The following is a 25,900-nucleotide window of genomic DNA, read 5'->3' as shown; positions in this document are numbered from 1 at the left end:
CTGTAGAAAAGATTGGACTTGAGACTTCTTTCAATAAAGGTCTGTGAAAACAGGATCATGTAATCCAGTAGGATATCTTAAAGTAAGAGTTATTCAATTTTAGGATATTGTTGGGGAAGCAAAAATTCATGTTACTAAGATTCAGAAGTAGTTTCCATTCAGGCAAGGTCATTTGTTACATAGGAACAGAGGTAGACTATTCAGCCCCTCGAGCCTGTTCTTGCATACTAGTACATCATGGCTGATTGTACCTTGATTCCATTTACTCACCTTTGCCCCTTATCCCTTGATATCCTCACCCAACAAAAATCTGTCCATCTCCGTCTTCAAAATTCCAATTTACTCAGCATCCACAGCCTTTTGGGGCAAGAGTTCCAGATTTCCACCACCCTTGGCAAAAAATGCTTCCTGATTTCACTCCTGGACAGTCTACCTCTAATCGTAAGATTTGGGCCTCCTTGTTCTGGATTCCTCCACCAGAAGAAATCGTTTTTCTATATCTTAATTAAACCCCTTTATCATTTTAAGCACCACATTTAGATCACCGATCAATTTTCTAAACTCAAAGGAATACAAGCCAAGTTTATGCACCCTGTTCTCATAATTTAACCCTTTAACCCCTGGTATAATTCTGATGAATCTACATTGTCTCTTTGTAACTTCCTGCTCCCATCGACACAACTTACTGTCTCTCCTAACTTGTTGTCATCTGCAAACTTGGATATACGAGACTCTATTCCTTCAACCAACTCATTGATATCTATGGTGAAAAGCTAATGATGCCCCAGTATAGATCCCTGGGAAACACCACTTGTCACATCCCACCCATCAGAGTACATTCCCTTTATCCCTGCTCTCTGTCTCCTCCCTCCCAACTAATTACCAACCCGTGTCACAAGTTGGGTGACATATTCCCAGTGGTCGACTGAACAATAGCCCAGTTAAATGGCACACTTTGGCATTAATGCAAAGCATTTGTAAAGTGGCCCAAATCGGCCTTAAGCAAATGGTGTGAGCGCTGTTTGAAGAGGGAGCCTTGTGCCTCTTCAGCTTCACACAACCTATGTAAAACACGAGTTTGGGCCCAGCTGGAGTATTCTGTCCAATTCTGGGCACCACATTTTAGGAAGGACATGAAGGCTTTGGAGAGGGTACAGAAGATATTTACCAGAATGGTTCCAGCAATGAGGGATTACAGTAACGTGGATAGATGAGAGAAGCTGGAGTTGTTCTCCTTGGAGAAGAGAAGGCTAAGAGGAGATTTGATAGAGGTGTTTAAAATCGTGAATGATTTAGACAGAGTCAATAAAGAGAAACTGTTTCCAGTGGCCGAAGGGTCGATAACAAGAAGGCACAGAATTAAGGTGATTGGCAAAAGAACCAGAGGAGGCATGAGGAAAAACTTTTCTACGCAACGAATGGTTAGGATTTGGAATGCACTGCCTGATGGGGTGGTGGATACAGATTCAATAGTAGCCTTCAAAAGGGAATTGGATAAATACTTGAAGGAGAAAGAATTGCCGGGATATGGTGAAAGAGTGGGGGAGTGGGGATAACTGGATTGCTCTTCGAAAGAGGCGGCGTGGACTTGCTGGGCCGAATGGCCTCTTTCTGTGCTGTACTATCATTCTATAAAATCGAACTGCAAGTGACGCACAGGTTTTTAAAAATTCATTTATGGGATGTGGGCGTCGCTGGCAAGGCCAGCATTTATTACCCATCCCTAATTGCCCTTGAGAAGGTGGTGGTGAGCCGCCGCCTTGAATCGCTGCAATCCGTGTGGTGAAGGTACTCCCACAGTGCTGTTAGGTTGGGAGTTTTGACCCAGTGACGATGAAGGATCGGCAATATACTTCTAAGTCAGGATGGGGTGTGACTTGGGGGGGATCTTGGAGGTGGTGGTGTTTCCATGCACCTGCTGCCCTTGTCCTTCTAGGTGGAAGAGGTCGTGGGTTTGGGAGGTGCTGCCGAAGAAGCCTTGGTGAGTTGCTGCAGTGCATCTTGTAGAAGGTACACACTGCAGCCACAGTGCGCCGGTGGTGGAGGGAGTGGATGTTTAAGGTGGTGGATGGGGTGCCAAACAAGCGGGCTGCTATGTCCTGGATGGTGTCGAGCTTCTTGAGTGTTGTTGGAGCTGCACTCATCCAGGCAAGTGGAGAGTATTCCATCACGCTCCTGACTTGTGCCTTGTAGATGGTGGAAAGGCTTTGGGGAGTCAGGAGGTGAGACACTCACCACAGAATACCTAGCCTCTGACCTGCTCTTGTTTTTTTTAAAAAGTTACCAGGTGGTCCAATTGAGTGGCAACCTTTTAGACTTATTTTTTAACAATGTTAGCAGAGAGCTGACAGTCCCATCAGCTCTTTGCTAACATTACAAGCTATCCACCATTAGCATGTGGATGTCTGTGGCCATCAAGTGAGGCATGCTGTAATGCCCCTACGCACTAAGGCTCTCTGATGTAGAATAAGCACCGGGTGAAATATTGGAGGGTCACAAGTACTTTTGGAGTCATACCATAGCAAGAGCGCTTTCAGTGGAGGGGAAATTGGGAGGAAAGAAATAAAATTGGAGACTGCTGGGTTTGAGATGGTATAGGCAATCGAAGTAAAATGAATGAAAAGGATGAATCATTTTAAGAACCATTCATAAGAAAAAAGTTTTTCTTGTGATTACACTTGGATGAGTAAAAATATTTCTACTCCAGTTTTTACAGCATGCTATGGTGATAAGGTTTTATTGCGTTTAACTAATTATCTTCCTGTTGCTTCTAGGTGTGACTGCTCCTCATACCCAGAGCCCAGCTGTTCAAATGCACAGAACCCTTACATCTACTTTTTCTACAAGTCAACCAGTCACGCAAATCCTCTACACATCCCAGACCCAGAGCGTTACCCAGCTGCCTCCTGGGATAAGTACTCCCGTCCAGCAACATCAATACTGTACTATTGCAAGCAAGGTGCCCACACCCATTGGAGGGATACAGCCTAGTACTATCCAGGCATCTGCTGTTCATCCAAATTTTCATTCTGCAGTAACCACAGGAGTTCCTGGGAATGCTGTAATGCAAATGGCAGCGACCAAAGTCACTACAGCAGTGCAGCTGCCCACCATGACCACCTCTATTCATCTTCCTCATGTTGCAGTTACTCACCAATCCCTTGCTGGACAGCAGCCTGTCTGTTCAACTACAACAGTTCCTGTTCTCCATCAAACACTGCCTAATTCTCAATTTGCTTCAAGAATTCAACCCATTACAAGTGCTACCATAGTCTCCCAAGGACAGCTTATCCAACCTTCTACTGCCCAACCTGTGCAAGTGCATCTTCAGTACACAGCAGCTCCCACCGCAGTTGTATCTGCCGCTGCAGTCCAGCTGCCGAGCAGTCAGACTTTTACGATAGCAGGCAGCCACAACTCTGTTTCTTCCCAAACATTTCAGAACATTAGTCCAACACCATTAACTATTGTCAGCAATTCCACCCAGCTCCAACAGCAACAAGCCCAACAAAGTGTCCAAGTGATAGTTGGACATCAAGGCCAAGTTTACCCTGCCAGTTTTCATCAGATTGTTCTAACAAATCAAGGTGGAATTTCTTCTGCCCAGTTGCCACCATCCTCCCTGGTGAACCCCAGTACCTGTGGGCAAGTGCTTTCTGTCCAGCAGCCTCCAATTCAAGTCCATGTTCAACAACCTTCCATGGGATGCCCTCAATCTAATACTGGTGAAACCAGTGTAATTAAACAGTTGCTACTTCCTAAACCACCCTCTCATTCCCAAGCAGGCAAGCTCCTACTTCCTGTCCCACAAGTGTCATCTTCTGTTACCAGGGCTCAAAGTCCTCAGGTTGTTTATCAAATGATGGCCAACACAGTATCAAGTGTTGGAGTTCAACCCCAGTCTCAGCAGCTGGTTGTAAGTCAGCCAAACTTGCAAATCTTACAGCCACACGGAGGCCTACAAACTGTGCAAATTATCCCTGGCCAGTTCATTTCTACCACCAGCCCTAGCACCATTCTCCAGGGACCACCTCTCAACCAACAAGTTACTGTCACTGTGGTACCGAATACCAATTTAACCAACGCACACGTGACCCAAGTAAATACAAATCCAGCAAACAGTCTTTCTGGCGACCACAGTGCAAAGCTAGTCACCAGTACCCATGCTATCCAGTCATCATATGTTCCATTCAACCAAAGCAACCCAACAGTTGATGAGTTTGAGGGAGAGAAAAATGTTTGTCAGAAAGCCGAGGATGCTACAAAAATGCTTAGTTCACAATCTCAAGAACAAACTGTTGGACTGATGGAAAATGCTTTCTTGGGTAATGCTTACAATGCAAGCAATGGACACCTAAATGGAAAAGTTGATCAGACTGGGAAGCTGCTTAACGGGGAAAGTAAGAAGGAGAGCCCCAGCTCAGGGATGAATCATTGTGGATTTGTGGCGAGCACACCAGCTTTCCAGGAATCGAAAGCTTGCAGCGGGGCAAACTTGACAAATGGAGATCCAATTTTAGAGAAGTCTGGTACAGCAGAAATGAAAAATGCTTTAAAAAGGCCTTTGATCAATGGGGACTCTGATTTTGCTAAAGGCGATCGTTTGCACGTAGGGAAGGATGTTCCTAACGAGAAATCAGTCGCGTCTAACCACTTGGGGAATGGGGAGATTCTTAATCGGGAGCACCGAGATGTAAAGCGTCATCTGGATGGTGAGAGCAGTCAACCGGGCAAAATGTGCAATGGACCACCTTCAGTTTCCAATGTGAAATCACATGCACACACTACAGTAATAGTACCAAATCCTACAGTTCAGCAAGCACACAGGAACTCTGTATTAACTAGTGGAACTACAGCAATCACTTTTAATGTAACCTTGCCTCAGCCTCATCATAATGGTAATGTGGTTGTACAGTCCAACCCTGTAGAATCTTCACAAGTGACCACCTGTCAGAGCAGCAGTACAATTTTTGCTTCAAAGCTTTCTACCTGTGAAGGTCAGCCATGTCGACAAGCCATCAAGAGACCTGGTGAAGATACAACTGGCATTTCCATGGCGGGTATCCCAAATAAAGTAGGGGTGAGAATCATGACTGTTAGCGACCCTACAAAAGCTGGTAGCAACACCATGATGGTGGCTGTCCCTGCTGGAGCCACCATTAACACAGCAACAATAGCAGTAAGTATGTCTTTAACGCTCACTGCAAAGTTAAAATGTTCAGAAATGGTTTAAAGGATTTTTATAGGGCTCTGGCCTATTTTGAATACTTAAGGAAATTTCAATAGCCCAGTAGACTAGTATAATGCACAATATTTACAGTAATTGCTTAGCGTTTTAAGGAAGTGGCTAATGAAATTGGTCGCATCCATCCAGCATTTTTCAGAACTAATGTAACACTAGTTTGTGAAAAAGGATCATGAGGATAACCCTGGAAACTACAGGCCAGTCCGAAACATCTGAAGGAGAGGAATAATGAAAGGCCTAAAGAAATAATAGAGGGTGTCGACATGTCTTTTATCAGATATGACCTCCTCCCATAAAGCTATTGGATTTTTTCCAAGGCGATAACTAACTTAGTGGATAAGGAGAGCTTAGTCGCGGTTCCAATTCAAGATTGTGACAGTGCAACACAGGATATTGGTCTATCAAGTTGGAAAGCACAGAATATGGAGAAAGCTTTTGGAGTTGATCAGAAATTGGTTTAATCACGGGAAGCGAAAAGCAGTTGTACACAGATTTTTTTAATATTCGTTCTGGGATGTGGGCGTCGTTGGCGAGGCCAGCATTTATTGCCCATCCCTAATTTCCCTTGAGAAGGTGGTGGTGAGGAGCCTCCGCCTTGAACCGCTGCAGTCCTTGTGAAGGTACTCCCACAGAACTGTTAGGGAGAGAGTTCCAGGATTTTGACCCAGCGACGATGAAGGACGGCAATACGTTTCCAAGTCAGGATGGTGTGTAACTTGGAGGGGAACTTGCAGGTGATGGTGTTCCCATGCGCCTGCTGCCCTTGTCCTTCTAGGTGGTAGAGGTCGCGGGTTTGGGAGGTGCTGCCGAAGAAGCTTTGGCGAGTTGCTGCAGTGCATCTTGTAGATGGTACACACTGCAGCCAAGGTGTGCCGGTGGTGGAGGGAGTGAATGTTTAAGGTGGTGGATGGGGTGCCAATCAAGCATGCTGCTTTGTCCTGGATGGTATCAAACTGCTTGAGTGGTGTTGGAGCTACATTCATCCAGGCAAGTGGAGAGTATTCCATCACAGTCCTGACTTGTGCCTTGTAGATGGTGGCAAGGGTTTGGGGAGTTAGGAGGTGAGGCACTTGCCACAGAACACCCAGTCTCTGACCCGCTCTTGTTGCCACAGTATTTATGTGGCTGGTCCAGTTAAGTTTCTGGTCAATGGCGACCCACCCCACCAGGATGTTGATGGTGGGGGATTTGGCGATGGTAATGCCATTGAATGTCAAGGGGTGGTAGTTAGACTCTCGTTTGCTGGGGATAATCATTGCCTGGCACTTGTGTGGCGCGAGTGTTACCTGCCACTTATCAGCCCAAGCCTGAATGTCGTCCAGGTCTTGCTGCATGCGGGCATGGACTGCTTCATTTTCTGAGGAGGTGCGAATGGAACTGAACACTGTGCAGTCATCAGCGAACATCCCCACTTCTGACCTTATGATGGAGGGAAGGTCATTGATGAAGCAGCTGAAGATGGTTGGGCCTAGAACACTGTCCTGAGGAACTCCTGCAGTGATGTCCTGGGGCTGAGATGATCGACCTCCAACAACCACAACCATCTTCCTTTGTGTTAGCTATGACTCCAGCCAGTGGTGAGTTTTCCCCCTGATTCCCATTGACTTCAATTTTACTAGCGCTCCTTGATGTCAAAGGCAGTCACTCTCGCCTCACCTCTGGAATTCAGCTCTTTTGTCCATGTTTGGGCCAAGGCTGTAATGAGGTCTAGAGCCGAGTGGTCCTGACGGAACCCAAACTGAGCATCGGTGAGCAGGTTATTGGTGAGTAAGTGCCGCATGATAGCACTGTCGACGACACCTTCCATCACTTTGCTGATGATTGAGAGTAGACTGATGGGGTGGTAATTGGTCAAATTGGATTTGTCCTGCTTTTTGTGGACAGGACATACCTGGGCAGTTTTCCACATTGTCAGGTAGATGCCAGTGCCAGTGTTGTAGCTGTACTGGAACAGCTTGGCTAGAGGCACGGCTAGTTCTGGAGCACAAGTCTTCAGTACGGCAGCCGGGATGTTGTCGTGGCCCATAGCCTTTGCTGTATCCAGTGCGCTCAGCCGTTTCTTGATATCACATGAAGTGAATCGAATTGGCTGAAGACTGGCTCCCGTGATGGTGGCGACCTCAGGAATAGGCTGATATGGATCATCCACTCGGCACTTCTGGCTGACGATGGTTGCAAACGCTTCAGCCTTATCTTTTGCATTCGCGTGCTGGGCTCCACCATCATTGAGGATGGGGATATTTATGCAGCCTCCTGCTCCAGTTAGTTGTTTAATTGTTCACCACCATTCATGGCTGGATGTGTGGCAGGACTGCAGAGCTTTGATCTGATCCGTTGATTGTGGGATCGCTTAGCTCTGTCTGTAGCATGTTGCTTCCGCTGTTTAGCATGCATGTAGTCCTGTGTTGCAGCTTGCCCAGGTTGGCACCTCATTTTTAGGCATGCCTGGTGCTGCTCCTGGCATACTCTTCTGCACTCCTCATTGAACCAGGGTTGGTCCCCTGACTTGATGGTAATGGTAGAGTGAGGGATATGCCGGGCCATGAGGTTACAGATTGTGGTGGAATACAATTCTGCTGCTGCTGATGGCACAGCGCCTCATGGATGCCCAGTTTTGAGCTGCTAGATCTGTTCTGGCTCTATCCCATTTAGCACGGTGGTAGTGCCACACAACACGATGGAGGGCGTCCTCAGTTTGAAGACAGGATTTCGTCTCCACAAAGACTGTGCGGTGGTCACTGCTACCAATGTTGCATTAGAAGGAAGGCAGGTCATTACTGGGGTGTCTCGAGGATCATTGCTGGGGCTATCATTTACATCATACGTGAATGATTTAGAAATAAATTTTGCTGATACAAATCACAGAACAAGCAGACCAAATCTGGAGGGGTTTGGATGGGGGAAGTAAACACTGGGGATGAACGGTCATAAAAGTGTTATGGTAAAATGTCAATTAAATGTGACGGCCTTGGCTCAGTGGTCGCACTCTTGCCTCTGAGTCAGAAGGCAGTGGATTCACGCCCCACTCTGAAGGTTTGAGCACATATTCTAGGCTGAGTCCTAAAAAAAAACCTCTGATGTTTTTGCACTAAAAATGTTATGCTCTTTTGTTTCACTTAAAGGTTTTTAGAAGATAGAAGTGGTGTTAAAATTGTGCAAAGGAACTTAACAGCTTTTTTCACTGGAGCTGAGATGGTTAAGGGCTAACCTAATTCAGGTCTTCAAGGTTATGATAGATTATGTGAGGTCAATAGTAATAACTTGTTTCCACTGATTGGGAAAACTAACAAATTAAAAATAATTCCAAGAAGGGGAGGTAATAATTCTTTAAACAGGGTGGTTAGAGTGCAAAATGATTAGCCAGGCTGTTATTGAAGCAGAAGCCATAAATTCTTTTGAAAGGGTATTCGATAGTTGCTTGGAAAAGAGGAAAATGTCTGGTTGCTGTGTTTTAATTGGCTGCCCCTTTTGCCTACATTGCAACAGTGACTGCATTTTAAAAGTACTTGATTGCCTGTGAAGTGTTTTAGGACATCTTTTTCTGTGCTGTTTTATGATTTTATGAAATTTGTTTAATATAACCACAAATTCTGTAACCAGGAGGCAAGATCAAGTTCAAAAGAGGGAAGAATTGGGTACAGTGGTATAGTGGTTATGTACCTGGACTGGTCATCCAGAGGCCTGGACTAATGATCCGGAGACAACAGTTCAAATCCCACCACGGCAGCTGGGGAATTTAAATTCAATTAAATAAATCTGTAATAAAAAAGAAGCTAGCATCAGTAATGGTGACCATGAAACTACCGGATTGTTGTAAAAACCCACCTGGTTCACTGATGTCCTTTAGGGAAGGAAATCTGCTGTCCTTACCCGGTCTGGCCTATATGTGACTCCAGACCCGCAGCAATGTGATTGACTCTTAACTGCCCTCTGAAATGGCCTAGCAATTCACTAAGTTGTATTCAAGAAGGCGGCTCACTGCCATCTTCTTGAGGGCAATTAGGGATGAGCAATAAATGCTGGCCTTGCCGGCGACATCCACATCCTGTGAATAAATTTTTTTAAAGATACACAAGGAGTAGATTTAATGACACAGAGGGTGATGAATGTTGTTGGACATCTTGGCAAGTTAAGAATTGATCATTTTGGAGCAAGATGGACAATATAACTTTGGGTTGCCACAGAAGAAAGCATCTTCTGCTCCAGATATCTGCATATTATCTACAAGAAATGGTTGAGCAAAGAAATCTATTTGGACAAAAAATAATTTCCAGCAAAAATGGCCCGAGACTGAGGATGCTCACTAATAATATCAATGGGTTCTAGGGCCTTGAATCAGAATATTGATGTAATCTGCTTAATGGTTGTGCCATCAGACAACCCATTGTTCATTTCTCCTGGGTGTTTATTTCACATCCTCCAGCATGAAATTGGTGCTATTGCACAGAAGGCAAACATCAAACCCTGAATTAAACCTCCCCCTGTGCATTTTGTTTCTCAACTCTACCAGACAGCCACTAAGATTCTAGATTTAGGCAAGGCCGACTTCAACGGGATGAGGCAGAGACTGTCTACAGTGAACTGGGCAAATCTGTTAATGGGTAAAATAACAGAAGATCAGTGGGAGATGTTTAAAAAAGAATTTAACGTGATACAGAACCAGTTTATACCCCTGAGGGGCAAGGAAGGGCATACAAAAATCAAAAAAATAGCACAGATCCTGGCGAATGGAAAAGATACAAAGAACAGCAAAGGGTCACAAAACCGATAGTAAGAGCTACAAAAAGGGAGTATGAAAAGAAACTGGCATGGGATATCAGAATTAATACAAAAGTTTTACAGTTACATTAGGAAAAGGAGGGTGGTCAGGAGCAATGTTGGCCCCTTATGAAAGTGGTGATATTGGCAATGACAATGGGGAAATGGCGGACATGTTGAATAATTACTTTGGGTCAGTATTTACAGTAGGAGAAGAGGATAGCATGCCGGAAATCCCAAGGAAACTAATATTGAATCGGGGACAGGGACTCAATAAAATTAACGTAAGTAAAATAACTAATGAAGAAAATAATGGCACTAAAGAGTGACAAGTCCCCAGGGCCAGATGGTTTCCATCCCAGGGTTTTAAAGGAAGTAGGTGAGCACATTGCAGATGCCCTAACTATAATCTTCCAAAGTGTTCTCGATTCAGGAACCGTTCCTTTAGATTGGAAAATTGCGCATGTCACTCTGCTTTTTAAGAATGGCGAGAGAGGGAAACCGGGGATTTATAGACCAGTTAGCCTAACATCTGTTGTCGGGAAATTGCTAGAGTCTATAATTAAGGATAGGGTGACTGAACACCTTGTAAATTTTCATTTGATCAGAGAGAGTCAGCATGGATTTGCGAAAGATAGGTCATGCCTAACAAATCTGATTGAACTTTTTGAAGAGGTGACTAAGGTAGTGAACAGGGGAATGTCTATGGATGTTATTTATCACAGAAACAGAAAATCACAGAAACCCCACTGTGCAGATAGAGGCCATTTCGGCCCATCGAGCCTGCACCGACACATATCCCACCCGATCCCCGTAACCCCTACACCAACACATATCCCACCCTATCCCCGTAACCCCACGTATTTAATCCCCCTAACACTAAGGGTCAATTTATCATAGCCAATCAACCTAACCCGCACATCTTTGGACTGTGGGAGGAAACCGGAGCACCCGGAGGAAACCCACGCAAACACGGGGAGAATGTGCAAACTCCACACAGACAGTCACCTGAGGCCGGATTCGAACCCGGGTCCCTGGCGCTGTGAGGCAACAGTGCTAACCACTATGCCACCGTGCTGCATTATATGGAATCATAGAATAGTTACAGCACAGAAGAAGGCCATTTGGCCCGTCGAGCCCATGCTGACTCTCCGCTAGTCCCACTCTTTTCCCTGTAGCCCTGCAATTTTTTTTTCATTCAGATACCTATCCAACTCCCTTTTTGAAAGATAAAATTGAGTCTGCCTCCACCACCCTTTCAGGCAGTGCATTCCAGATCTTAACCATTTGCTGTGTAAAAAAGTTTTTCTTTACGTCACCTTTGGTTCTTTGGCCAATCACCTTAAATCAGTGTCCTTTGGCTCTCGACCTTTCTGCCAATGGGAACAGTTTCTCTCTATCTACCCCACCCAGACCCCTCACGATTCTGAACACCTCTATCAAATCTCCTCTCAATCCTCTCCGCTCCAAGGAGAACAACCCCAGCTTCTCCAGCCTTACCAGCGTAACTGAAGTCCCTCATTTCTGGAATCATTCTCGTAAATCTTTTCTGCACCCTCTGTAAGGCCTTCACATCCTTCCTAAAGTGTGGTGCCCAGAATTGGACACAGTACTCCAGTTGGGGCCGAACCAGTGTTTTATACAGGTTCATCATAATTTCCACACTTTTGTACTCTATACCTCTATTTATAAAGCCCAGGATGCCGTAAGTCTTTTTAACTGCTTTCTCAACCTGCCCCGCCACCTTCAACGATTTGTGCACACATACCCCCAGGTTTCTCTGTTCGTGCACCCCCTTCAGGATTGTATCATTTAGTTTGTATGTCCTCTCCTCATTCTTCCTACCAAAATGTATCACTTAACACTTTTCTGCGTTAAATTTCATCTGCCACGTGTCTGCCCATTTCACCAGCCTGCCTGTGTCTTCCTGAAGTCTATCACTATCGTCCTCACTGTTCACTATATTTCCAAGTTTTGTGCCATCTGCAAATTTTGAAATAGTGCCCTGTACACCCACGTCCAAGTCATTAATATATATCAAGAAAAGCAGTGGTCCTTGAACCGACCCCTGGGGAACACCACTGTATACCTCCCTCCAGTCCGAAAAACAACCGTTCACCACTACTCTCTGTTTCCTGTCACTCAGCCAATTTCGTATCCATGCTGCCACTGTCCCTTTTATTCCATGGGCTTCAATTTTGCTGGCAGGCCTATTCCACAAGGCTTTTGATAAAGTCCCACATAAGAGACTTAACTAAGGTAGAAGCCCACGGAATTGAGGGCAAATTATTGACCTGGTTAGCAAATTGGCTGAGCGGCAGGAGACAGAGAGTAGGGATAATGGGTAGGTACTCAAATTGGCAGGATGTGACTAGTGGTGTCCTGCAGGGAGCTGTGTTGGGGCCTCAACTATTCATAGTATTTATTAACGACTTAGATGATGGCATAAAAAGTCATGTATCCAAATTTGACGATGACACAAAGATAGGCGGCATTGTAGGCAGTGTAGATGAAGGCATAAAATTACAAAGGGATATTGATAGATTAAGTGAATGGGCAAAACTGTGGCAAATGGATTTCAATATAAACAAATGTGAGGTCATCCACTTTGGACCTAAAAAGGATAGAACAGGGTACTTTCTAAATGGTGAAAGGCTAAAAACAGTGGATGTCCAAAGAGACGGGTGTTCAGGTACATAGAGCATTAAAATGTCATGAACAGGTACTCAAAATAATCAAAAAGGCTAATGGAATGCTGGCCTTTATATCCGGAGGACTAGAATACAAGGGGGTAGAAGTTATGCTGCAGCTGTACAAAACCCTGGTTAGACCACACCTGGAGCACTGTGAGCAGTTCTGGGCACCGCACTTTAGGAAGGATATATTGGCCTTGGAGGGAGTGCAGCGTAGGTTTACCAGAATGATACCCGGACTCCAAGGGTTAAGTTACGAGGAGAAATTGCACAAATTAGGTAGGGCTGTATTCCCTAGAATTTAGACGGTTAAGGGGTGATCTGATCAAAGTTTTCAGGATATTAAGGGGAACAGATAGGGTAGATAGAAAGAAACTATTTCTGCTGGTTGGGGATTCTAGGACTAGGGGGCATAGTCTAAAGATTAGAGCCAGACCTTTCAGGAGTGAAATTAGGAAACACTTCTCCACACAAAGGGTGGTAGAAGTTTGGAACTCTCTTCTGCAAACGGCAATTGATGCTCGATCAATTGTTAATTTTAAATTAGAGATTGATAGCTTTTTGTTAACCAAAGGTATTAAGGAATATGGGCCAAAGGCGGGTATATGGAGTTAGACTGCAGATCAGCCATGTTCCCATTGAATGGCGGAACATGCTCAAGGGGCTGAATGGCCTACTCCTGTTCCTAAGGAGGAAGAAAGATGTTTGGCTACCTCTAGATGTTCTTTGGTGCAAAAGAAGACATTTCATTGTAGTTGTTGAGGGGGCGGGGGGGAGGGGGTGTAGTTTTGTCCTTGTTTGTGCTTTAATATGTCATCCATTACAGTTAAATTTTTTCTTTACCACCTGCTGTATTAAAGTCCAATAGTGTATTTTCTTTCCTGCAACAAATATAGGATATAGACCCTGCTGCTAAGCATATCTTAAATTGGTGCGCCTGTATTTGGCTTTTAGAGCTGCATTTCAAGTTGAGAAGAAACGGCCCTTGCTGGCAGGCAGTGACTGAAGGAGCCCGCTGCAAATATCAATGGGTCCAGGGCAATGTTCCCTCTTCTTTTGTACTGAGCAGGCCACAAACTCCTTTGAGCGCAAACTTTTCGTCCGTGAGCAAATTTTACGACAACAGCAACAACAACCACTTAAAAGCATAAAGTAATGCCATATTGCCACCCCACCGTCTCAAATCACGAGACAATCAGCCAAGGTTCTATAGAAGTTTAACATAACTTCTCTGCTTTTGAATTCTATTCCTCTAGAAATGAGCCCCAGTGCTTTATTTGCACTTTTATGGCTTTTTTAACCTGTGTTGCTACTTTTGATGATTTGTGAATCTATACCCCTAGATCCCTTTGCACCTCTACCCCATTTAGACTCTTATTTTCCAAGGAGTAGATAGCCTCCTTATTCCTCCTACCAAAATGCACCACCTCATATTTATATTGAAATTAATTTGTCATTTACATACCCATCAAGTTTGTTTACAGTAGAATTAATTAAAAGCTTTTAGTTCGTCATGTACAAATTCTATTTAATAAAAAAAATTACTTGTCAGAAATGATTGGGATATAAAAGAACTGCATAATAATGCATTAACACTTCAGAAACGTAGTCATAGGGGTCGATTTTGTGGAACCTGTCGGGAAGAAGGCGGGACTTCCCCTTTCAGGTTTTTGACCCGCCTACTTTGACGTCCGGCCAATCCACGCGATTTGACCTTGTTGAGCCCGCCCAGCGGGCTCAGCAGGCCATTTAAGGGCCACCCGGCAACAGGTGACGTCACAGACTGCAATTTCATCTGTCAAGATTTCTGACAGATGAAATATCAGTGTTTTACAGCTGTTTGAAGCTGTCAAACACTGACGGCCTGATTTCTAAGCTGAGTCCTTCTACGCAGACTCAGTTAGAAATCTCAGCAGCACTAAAAGCTGCAGGCTGTCACTTTTGACAGATCGCAGCCGTTCAGCTTTAAGTTCCGGCTGACTGATGCGCTCCCGACGGCTACAGGAAGAAAGGCTGTTAAGTAAAGGTAAGTAAAAGTTCTTTACACACTTTAGACACACCAAACACACTTACCTTTGCAGTCATGCACCCATCACTCACCTGAACACCGACATCGCGACCCCTTCAACCCGACGGCCCGCCTGCTCTAACCTGCCATGGTTTGGAGCCGTCGGGAATCCCACACAAAACACCTCAAAATGGGGATTAGGCTAAAAACTGCCTGTTAACTACCTGTTAACAGGCAGTTAATTGGCACTAATCCCTTCCCGCCTAGTTTCAGCGGGTCCCAGTGCAGGGCGGGTACCCGCCGCCCCTGAAACTTACGTGGGGCGGGGTTTTGGGCGGGATGGTGGCGGGACCCCCCAAAGTCGTGATCCCCCCCAACACGCCTGAAACCCCGCCTGACGGCTCCCCGAAAATCTAGCCCTTAGAGTCATAACGGCACAGAAGGAGGCCATTCGGCCCATCGAGTCCGTGCCAGCTCGCTGTAGAGTAATCCAGTCAGTCCCATGCCCCGCTCTATCCCCGTAGCCCTGCAAGTTTATTTCCCTCAAGTGCCTATCCAGTCTCCCCTTGAAAACATTGAGTGTCTCCGCTTCAACCACTTCCGTCGGCAGCGAGTTCCAGGTCCTCACCACTTGCTGCATAAAAAGGTTTTTCCTCTCATTCCCCCCTGTATCTCTTGCCCAAAACCTTAAATATGTGTCCCCTAGTCCTTGTACCATCAACTAGTGGGAACAGCCTTTCCCCGTCTAGCCTATCCAAACCCGTCATAATCTTGTACACCACCTCTATCAAATCACCCCTCAACCTCCTTTGCTCTAATGAAAATAAATCCAGCTTCTCCAACCTGTCCTTGTAACTGAGATTCTCCATTCCTGGAACCATTCTGGTAAATCTCCTCTGCACCCTCTCAAGGGCCTTCACATCGTTCCTAAAGTGTGGTGACCAGAACTGGACATAATACTCCAGTTGTGGCCTAACCAGTGTTTTATAAAGATTCAGCATAACTTCTCTACTTTTGTGCTCAATACCTCTATTTATGAAGCCCAAGATCCCATATGCTTTGCTAACCACTCTCTCAATATGTCCTGCCACCTTCAGGGACCTATGCACATTAGCTCCCAGGTCCCTCCGTCCCTGCACACTCTTTAAAACTGTGCCATTAAGTGTATATTGCCGCTCCCTGTTCCTTCTGCCAAAATGCATCACAACAACAACACCTTGCATTTATATAGTGCCTTTAACGTAGTAAAGCGTCCCAAGGCGCTGCACGGGAGTATTAAACATAGAAGATAGGAGCAGGAGTAGGCCATTCGGCCCTTCGAGCCTGCTCCGCCATTCAACGAGATCATGGCTGATCATCCAAACCCCAGCACCCGGTCCCTACACCGACAGCCATCCCACCCAAGCCCCATCCCCGCAACCCCACGTATTTAATCCCCCCTAACACTAAGGGCCTATTTTTATCATGGCCAATCAACCTAACCCGCACATCTTTGGACTGTGGGAGGAAACCGGAGCACCCGGAGAAAACCCACGCAAACACGGGGAGAATGTGCAAACTCCACACACACAGTCACCCGAGGCCGGATTTGAACCCGGGTCCCTGGCGCTGTGAGGCAACAGCGCTAACCACTATGCCACCGTGCACAAAAAATTTGACCCAAGCCACATAAGGATAAATTAGGGCAGGTGACCAAAAACTTGGTCAAAGAGGTAGGTTTTAAGGAGCGGCTTAAAGGAGGAAAGAGAGGTAGCGAGGCAGAGAGGTTTAGGCAGGGGATTCCAGAGCATAGGGCCAAGGCAACAGAAGGCACGGCCACCAAAGGTTGAGCGATTATAATCAGGGATGCTCAAGAGGGCAGAATTAGAGGAGAGCAGATATCTCTGTGTTGAAGGAGATTACAGAGATCGGGAGGAGACGAGGCCATGGAGGGATTTGAAAACGAGGATGAGAATTTTGAAAATGAGGCGCTGCTTAACTGGGAGCCAATGTAGGTCAGCGAGCACAGGGGTGATGGGCGAACGGGAATTGGTGCGAGTTAGGACACGGGCAGCCGTGTTTTGGATGACCAAGTTCATGTAGGGTGGAATGTGGGAGGCCAGCCAGGAGTGCGTTGGAATAGAGGTAACAAAGGCATGGATGAGGGTTTCAGCAGTGGATGAGGTGAGGCAAGGGCAGAGACAGGCGATGTTACGGAGGTGGAAGTAGGCGGTGTTTGTTATGCTGTGGATATGTGGTCAGAAGCTCATTTCAGGGTCAAATACGATGCCAAGGTTGCGAACAGTGTGGTTCAGCCTTAGACAGATGTTGGGGAGAGAGATGGAGTCAGTGGTTAGGGAACGGAGTTTGTGGTGGGGACCGAAAACAATGGCTTCGGTCTTCCCAATATTTAATTGGAGAACATTTTTGCTCATTCAGAGCTGGATGTCGGACAAGCAGTCTGGCAATTTAAACACTGGAGGGGCCTAGAGAAGAGGTAGTGAGGCAGAGCTGGGTGTCGTCAACGTACATGTAGAAACTGACGCTGTGTTTTTGGATGATGTTGCCAAGGGGCAACATGTGCATGAGAAATAGGAGGGGGGCCAAGGATAGATCCTTGGGGGGGAACACCAGATGTAACGATGCGGGAGCGGGAATAGAAGCCGTTGCAGGTGATTCTCTGGTTACGATTAGATAGATAAGAATAGAACCAGATGAGTGCTGTCCCACCCAGCTGGACGATGGTGGAGAGGTGTTGGAGGAGGATGGAGTGGTCAACCGTGTCAAAGGCTGCAGACAAGTCAAGAAGGACGAGGAGGGATAGTTTACCTTGACCTCACACTTCTCTATTAAATTCCATCTGCCACTTTTCTGCCCATTCTGCTAGCCTTTCTATGTCCTGTTGCAGTCGATTGGTATCATCTTCACTGATTGCCACACCCCCAAGTTTGGTGTCATCGGCAAATTTAGAAATTCCACTGTATTCCAATAACCAGGTCATTATATATACATATATACACTGACCCTTGGGGAACACCACTGTCTACCATCTTCTAGTCTGAAAAACAGCCATTTACCACAACTCGCTGTTTTCTGTCCTTAAGCCAAATTCCTTATCCAAGCTGCCACTGACCCACCTATTCCATGAGCCTCAATTTTGTTAACCAGCCTTCTGTGTGGTACTTTGTCAAACACTTTCCTAAAATCCATGTAGACAACATCCATTGCATTCCCTTCATCAATCCTCCCTGTTACTTCATCAAAAAATTCAATTAGATTAGTCAAACATGATCTGCCTTTTACAAACCAGTGTTGGTTCTCCTTAATTAGCTTAAACCTCTCCAAATGCCCGTTAATGTTTTCCTTCATAATTGTTTCTAAAACTTTACCCGCCACTGATGTTAAACTGACCGGCCTGTAGTTACTAGGATTGTCCTTACACCCTTTCTTGAACAATGGTGTCACATTTGCCACTTTCCAATCCTCAGGCACCTCCCCCGCATCTAGGGAAGATTGGAAATTTACGGCAAGTCCTTCCGCTATCTCCTCCCCCAATTCCCTTAGCAACCTGGGATGCAAGCCATCTGGACCAGGTGACTTATCCACTCTAAGCATTCCCAGACTTTCTAGTACATCCTGTCTATCAATTTTCACCCCTTCCATTGCTTCTACCTTTTCCACTTCTACGGATATTTTGTCAGCATCCACCTCCTTAGTAAACACCGATAGAAAGTACTCATTGAGTATTCTAGCCTTGCCCCGCGCTTCTAAGCATATATCACCACCTTTGTCCCTAATAGGCCCCACCCCGCCTCTTACTACCCACTTACTGTTTACATGCCGATAGAAGATTTTTGGGTTCCCTTTTATGTTAACTGCCATTCTTCTCTAATATTCTCTCTTTGCCAATCTTATTTTCATCCTCACTTCCCCTCTCAACTTACTGTATTTGGTCTGGTTCTCTCTTGAAGAATTCACCTGACATGCATCATACATCTCTCTTTTTTGTTTCATCTTCTCTATCTCCCTCATCATCCAAGGAGCCCTTGCTTTGGTTCCCTTACCCTTCCCTCTTGTTGGAATGTACCGAGCCTGTACTTGGAACATCGCCCCCTTAAAGATCACCCATTGTTCCGTTACAGTTTTTCCTGTCAGTCTTGGGGTCTAGCCAGGGTAAAATGGAACCAATCACATCCCATTGAAGTTAGCCCTATTCCAGTTTAGAAGTTCCACTCTAGATTGTTCCTTGCTCCTCTCCTTTGCTAATCTAAATCTTATGATACGATGATCACTTGTACCCAAGTGTTCCCCCACATACACTTGGTCGACCTGGCCCACCTCATGCCCCAGCACCAGATCCAGCAATGCCTCCTTCCTAGTTGTCCAAGAACATATACTGGTCAAGGAAATTCTCCTGAACACATTTCAGAAATTCCTCCCCCTCCTTTCCCTTTACCCTAGCATTATCCCAATCGATATTTGGGTAATTAAAGTCCTCCAATATCACCACACTGTAGCTCTTGCATATCTCTGCGATTTCCCTGCAGATTTGCTCCTCTACCTCCCTCTCACTATTTGGAGGCCTATAGAATTCCCCCAATAGCGTGATCATACCCTTTTTGCTCCTCAACTCTAACCAAATGGATTCTGTCCTTGTCCCCTCAAGAGCATCCTCCCTTTCCAACACTACAATGTCTTCCTTAATCAGCACTGCCACCCCACCTCCCTTTTTTCCTTCCCTATCTTTTCTGAACACCTTGTACCCCTGAATGTTAAGTGCCCAGTCCTCACCATTTTTAAACCACGTTTCCGTTATTGCCACAACATCATATTGCCACACAGCTCACCAACCTTATTCACCACACTTTGTGCGTTTACGTACATGCATTCTAAACCCATTTTTGAATTTTTCATAGTCTGTCTTAGTTTGCACCGACCTAATATGGTACTAATTTTGTTAAGTCTGTGTGTTATAATGAGAATTACTACACAGACCACAAGAGTAACTTTTAACAGGTCTTTACTAGTCGAAGGTCCGGGTTGAACTGCCCAATAAATCATTACACAGCACTTATATACCAGTGTGGTCACCACCGGTATTACAGTATACAGCAGCCAAGATAAAGTAGTGCAACTCTTAAAATAGTTCTCTTAAAGGTGGAACGGTTACATACACCACAATCCTCCCTTTTTAGCTTAACAGTATATATTCCCCATTAACATAACATAATAACATATATACACAACTTCATGCAAAAACAGTTCACAGATTCAGTCTCTCTGGAGGCTTCCTGACTCGGTCCGGATAACGCCTCGGTGGTGTAGTAGTTTTCAGTGGTGTAGTAGGTTCTTTTGGCAAGGTCGATTCGGCTTGAATGCCAGTGTCGGGTTCATCTGATTCCAGTATCACCGGATCGGAGGTAGATACTATGGGTATCTCTGCTTCATCATTAGGCGTATAGAGTTGTGGAGTAGGTTGTCCCTTTTCGGATGACTCTATGATCTGGTCAACATGGCGCCTTATTATGCTTTCACCAATGTCCACGGTATACATCAGCGGTCCTAGTCGTGTGCAAATAGTTCCAGGCTGCCATTTCTCGGTACGGTAGTCCCGGGCCAAAACTTGTTGACCTATCTGGAAGGTTCTAGTTGGCCTTTCATTCATGCCTTGAAATTGACAGTTCTCTACGTCCCTTCTGATGTTTGGCTTAATCAAATCCAGCCGGCATCTTAGTCTTCTATTGAAAAACATCATGGCGGGAGTTTGGTTTGTAACCACATGTGTTGCATTCCTGTATGCCAACAAGAAGTTATCTACCTTATGTTGTAGATTTATGTCTTCATTACCCATGGCCTTTATGGCCTTCTTGAAGGTCTGGACAAACCTTTCAGCTAATCCATTGGTGGCGGGATGGTATGGGGCGGACGTGTAGTGCTTAACCCCATTGTTTTTTAAGAACTTCCTGAATTCTTCGGACACAAATTGCGGTCCATTATCAGAACAGATCTGTTCCGGCAGCCCATTCCTGGCAAATATGGTCCTTAATACTGTGATGGTTTTTTTCCGTGGTGGTGGAGGACATCTTTATTACCTCCGGCCACTTGGAGTGTGCATCCACCGCGATTAAGAACATTGAGTCCATAAATGGACCAGCAAAGTCGATATGTACCCTTTGCCATGGAGATGAGGGCCACTCCCATGGATGTAGAGGGGCTTGTGGTGGGGCGTTTTGGACCTTCTGGCATCCTAGACAGCTCTTGGTCATTTCTTCGATGTCTCCATCGATACCTGGCCACCACACAAACGCTCTGGCTAGGTTCTTCATTTTCACTCCACCCAGATGCCCCTCGTGAAGCTCCTTTAGCACTTTATGCTGGAGTTTGGGTGGAATCACCACTCTGGATCCACACATCAAAGTTCCTCGGCACACTGACAGCTGCTCTCTTCTTTGCGAGAATGCTGGCAACAGTGGTTCGCCATGTGCTGGCCATCCCTTCACCGTTAAATCGTAGACTCGTGAGAGAGTCGGGTCATTTCTCGTTTCCTTTTCAATGGTAGAATTTGTTACTGGTAGACATTCCACTATGGTTGAGTGGAACATCTCCACTGGGTCCACTGTAGGCGCCTCTTCTACCGTTGGCAACGGTAGGCGCGATAAACCGTCAGCATTCCCATGCTGTTTTGATCCTTTGTATTCTATGTCATATTGGTGTGCCCCTAGGAAAAGGGACCACCTCTGTAGCCTTTGCGCTGTCATAATGGAAACGCCCTTTTTAGGGTTGAATATGGATACCAACGGCTGGTGGTCTGTCAGCAGTGTAAACTTCTGGCCCTGCAGGTAATGATTAAACTTCTTTACTCCCCACACCAGGCTGAGAGCCTCCCTATCTATCTGAGCATAGTTGCGCTCAGCAGAGGTCAATGATCTGGATGCAAATGCGACTGGTCTTTCCAAGCCATTTGGCAACTTGTGTGAGAGTACTGCTCCAATACCATAAGGAGAAGCATCACAAGCTAAACGAATAGGTAGCGTTGGGTTGAAATGAGCCAACACTTCCTCTGAGGTGATCAATGCCTTGCTTTTGCGAAAGGCCTTCTTACAGTCCTCGCTCCACTTCCATGGTACTTCTTTCTGCAAAAGAGCATTCAGCGGGTGCAGCACCGTGGATAGATTTGGCAGAAACTTACGGTAATAGTTAATCAACCCTAGGAACGACCTCAACTGGGATACATTTTCCGGAGCGGGAGCCTTCACAACAGCTTCGATCTTGTCAGGTGACTTGTGCAGCCCCTCCTGGTCAATGACATGACCACAGTACGAGATCCGTTTCTGAAAGAACTCACATTTCTGGCGATTAACTCGAAGTCCATATTCCTTCAATCTGGTGAGCACCAGTTTCAAATTTGCAAGGTGTTCCTCATCGTCATCTCCTGTAATCAGGATATCGTCCAGGTAACATTGAGTGTTTGGAATTCCCTGTAATACCTGCTCCATGGCCCTCTGCCAAATTGCTGGAGCCGAAGCCACTCCAAAAACCAGTCTATTATATCGATACAAGCCTCTGTGCGTGTTGATTGTGAGATACTGGCGCGACTCTTCCTCAACTTCCATCTGTAAGTACACTTGTGCCAGGTCTATCTTGGTGAAGTGTTTCCCGCCAGACAATGAAGCAAAGATATCCTCAATCCGCGGAAGCGGATATTGCACCATGTGAAGCACCGGATTAACTGTGATCTTGAAGTCTCCACAGATGCGGACCTTCCCCGGTTCCCCTGGCTTGTTACTCGATGAACGCTTCATGACGGGAACAATAGGCGTGGCCCACTCACTCCAGTCCACCTTAGACAGTACTCCTGAACGTTCTAGCCCTTCCAGCTCAGCTTCCACAGCAGGTCGTATCGCATAAGGTTTGAAAAATGTTGGGTTTGCATGTTCTGCAATCTTGATTTTTGCCTTAATCCCTCTCGGTGTTCCCAGTCCCTGTTGGAACACCTCTTTAGCCTCATCCAATATTCTGGACGATCGTTCAGGTTTGACATCTTTTTTTTTTCCGGAATCTACCGTTATTGCTTTTAGGGAGTGCCAGTCCATATTTATTTTCCTGATCCACTCCCGTCCCAGAAGTGGTGGACCTCCCTCAGGTAGTACATATATGTCCATTCCTTGGTGTTCTTTGCCCTTGTGTATCACCTTGACTTTTATCTTTCCGATGGGGTATACTCTTTGCCCCGTGTATGTCTGCAATACTATCTCCGTATCCCGTAGGGGAATATGTGTGAATAACCTTTTGTAATCTTGCTTATTCATGACCGTCAACGCCGATCCGGTGTCCAATTCCATCTTCACTTGGACTCCTGCTATCTGCAGTGTGACCCAGATAGTTTGTCGGTCAGCTTCCTTACTCACATTGTGAATTCTCAGACTACCCAGTTCCTTGCTGTTGGAGTCTGAATCCGAATTCTGTTCATCCGAACTCTTCTCAGCCACCTTATGTACCTTCCTGCACCTTTCCTGCGGTGACTTTTTGTTGCTGGTCTTCTTTCCTGACCGGCATACTCTAGCTATGTGACCAAGCTTGCCACATTTTCTACATTCCTGGTTTTTAAACCAGCATTGGTTCTGATCGTGTGTTGTCTTTCCACAATGATAACATTTCGTTGTACCCAAAGCCATTTGATCTACGCTGAGTACCGCTGCCTTCAGCTGCATTTCCGCAGTGCCTCTCGCTGCGGCTTCGTGCGATGCTGCAATAGTGACAGCCTTATCAAGTGTAAGATCATTCTCTTCAAGCAGCCGCTTTTGGGTTCCTTCTTTTGACAATCCACACACGAATTTGTCTCTCAGTGCCTCTGTCAGGCTTTCCCCAAACTGACAGTATTTCGCTAGCTTACGCAGTTCAATTAAATACTCCGCGTTGCTTTCCTCTTTCAGTTGCGTTCTCGCATAAAATTTAAATCGTTCCGCTAACATCAGCGGTGTGGGGTTCAAATGATTTTTCAGGACAGCAACAATATTAGCGAAAGTCTGATCCGCCGGTTTAGCTGGTGATAGAAGATGCTTCAATAGCCCGTATGTCTTCGCACCCATTGAGTTTAGTAAGGTTAGTGCTTTATCTTCATCTGATATTTTATTTGCCTTACAATATATCTCTATGCGTTCTACATACGTGGCCCAATCTTCAACATCGGGATCGAAATCGTTGATGTTACCACGCTTAGGCATCCTCGCAATCTTCTTGAGAAACAAAAAGAAATTTTTCTTTTATTATTTTTTTTTTTTAAATGGCGGTTTCCCGCGCTTATCTTCTTCCCCCGCCTACGAAAATGGCGGCTTCCCGCGTTTGCCTTTCTTCCCCGCTGGCTGTAATGGCGATTGCCGTATTGCTGCGTTCGCCCTCCCCAGCGGTTTTCAAATCGTGCCTCCCAGCCCCTCTTGCAGTCCGGTCCTTTCCCCTGGCTGCGGCTGAGTTCTCCGTTTTTTTAAAAATTTTCTCCCGCGCCTTACGCTGACCCGGTCGCTGCGCCTCGCGGCCTCGGTAGCTGCCCGGCCTTTTTCACCGGTCGCGGTCGAGCTCTCTCTCGACGCTGTTGCGTCTCCCAGCCCGCTTGCAGGCCGGTCTTTTACACCGGCTGCGTTTGCATTCACCGCGGCTCCCGTGCCTTCGCTGCCCCAGTCTCAGCGCCTCTGGCCCCGACTTCTGTCCGGCTCTTTTCCCCGGCCGTGGTCGAGTTCTCCGCCCTTATATCCTCCGTTTTTCCCTCCCCTACTTCACAGCCAACGTGGCCGACTTGCTGCTCGTCGCTGATCGGCTTACCCACCACCGTGATAGAAGGGATGATCACTGCCTGTTGCTGATGGAAGACTTCGTTTCAGGACTCTTCCTTTGCTCTTCAGACCTGCGTCTTTTCTCAGCAGGATGATGAGGGCGGATGCCTCCTCTCAACGCCCGTCAACTGCCTTGGATGTATCTCTGCCGCAGGGTAAGATCGTACTCGTCACCACTGTTAAGTCTGTGTGTTATAATGATAATTACTACACAGACCACAAGAGTAACTTTTAACAGGTCTTTACTAGTCGAAGGTCCGGGCTGAACTGCCCAATAAATCATTACACAGCACTTATATACCGGTGTGGTCACCACCGGTATTACAGTATACAGCAGCCAAGATAAAGTAGTGCAACCCTTAAAATAGTTCTCTTAAAGGTGGAACGGTTACATACACCACAAATTTCACCTTTAGTACTATCCAACACACTCACACTTTTATGCACCTTATTCCTCTTTTCTACTCCTATATGTTGGTGCCCATCCCCCTGCCAAGCTAGTTTAAACCCTCCCCAACAGCACTAGCAAACCTCCCCGTGAGAATATTGGTCCCGGTTCTGTTGTGGTGTAACCCGTCTGGCTTGTACAGGCCCCACCTTCCCCAGAAATGGTCCCAATGCCTCAAGAATCTAAAGCCCTCCCTTCTGCACCATCTCTCCAGCCACGCATTCATCTGTTCTATCCTATCCTCCTATTCCTGTACTCACTAGCACGTGGCACTGGGAGTAATCCGGAGATTACTATTTTTGAGGTCCTGCTTTTTAATTTCTCTCCTCGCTCCCTATAGTCTGCCTGCAGGACCTCATCCCTCTTTCTGCCTATGTCGTCGGTACCGATATGGACAACGAGCTCAGTTACATAGTTATGCATCGACAAAACAATCCAAAAGCCCAAGGGGAGCTGAAAGAGGCATATCTATTCATGCAATTTGTATTCATTTAAAAGTTTTCAATGCATTAGCCCATCCCTCATGTCACTATAGCAGTGGCTGCACAAGCAGCAGGTTTCCTATGGCGCTGACGTGCTGGACGTCTGCATAATTAATTAGAATATTAATCATATATTGCAACCAGACAACCAACAAATATAAAGTGCTGTAGTTCTTTAGTTTACAGTATTAAAAAGAATTGAACAAAAAAGGTTTCTGTATTTTGAACTTCAATCACTTCCATTAATAAACATTGTCTTCTTGAACCAGCACACCCGCCATGTAACATGTCAGAAATGCAGCACTTATTCGCAAGTACAGAAAAACACACACACAATTTGCGTCACCGAATTAAAAACAAAAAGCAGGAAAAGCTATGATTTAACAGAAATAAACATTCATCTTTCTTCCTAGACAGGAGAACCAATCAGACTGACAGTATGTTTACTAATATGTTGACG

The 25,900-nt window shown here is 45.8% G+C and overlaps 1 protein-coding gene across 2 annotated transcripts in view; it reads left to right on the top strand.

Annotated features, from left to right (window-relative positions):
- The window catches only part of LOC147105342 (AT-rich interactive domain-containing protein 2-like), a 273,552-nt gene that overhangs the window by 217,092 nt on the left and 30,560 nt on the right, over positions 1–25,900 (top strand). For both annotated transcript variants that reach the window (XM_086011614.1, XM_086011613.1), the window contains exon 15: positions 2,775–5,179. In XM_086011614.1, coding sequence (XP_085867740.1) covers positions 2,775–5,179 — 2,405 coding nt within the window. The remainder of the gene's footprint in view (positions 1–2,774; positions 5,180–25,900) is intronic.

The sequence above is a fragment of the Somniosus microcephalus genome, chromosome 18 (genome assembly GCF_052327205.1).
Source record: "Somniosus microcephalus isolate GS21.2 chromosome 18, FLI_Smic_1.0, whole genome shotgun sequence".
Classification (NCBI taxonomy): Eukaryota; Metazoa; Chordata; class Chondrichthyes; order Squaliformes; family Somniosidae; genus Somniosus; species Somniosus microcephalus.
The sequence above is the reverse complement of the archived record's forward strand: the minus strand, read 5'-3'. Positions and strand labels throughout refer to the sequence as shown.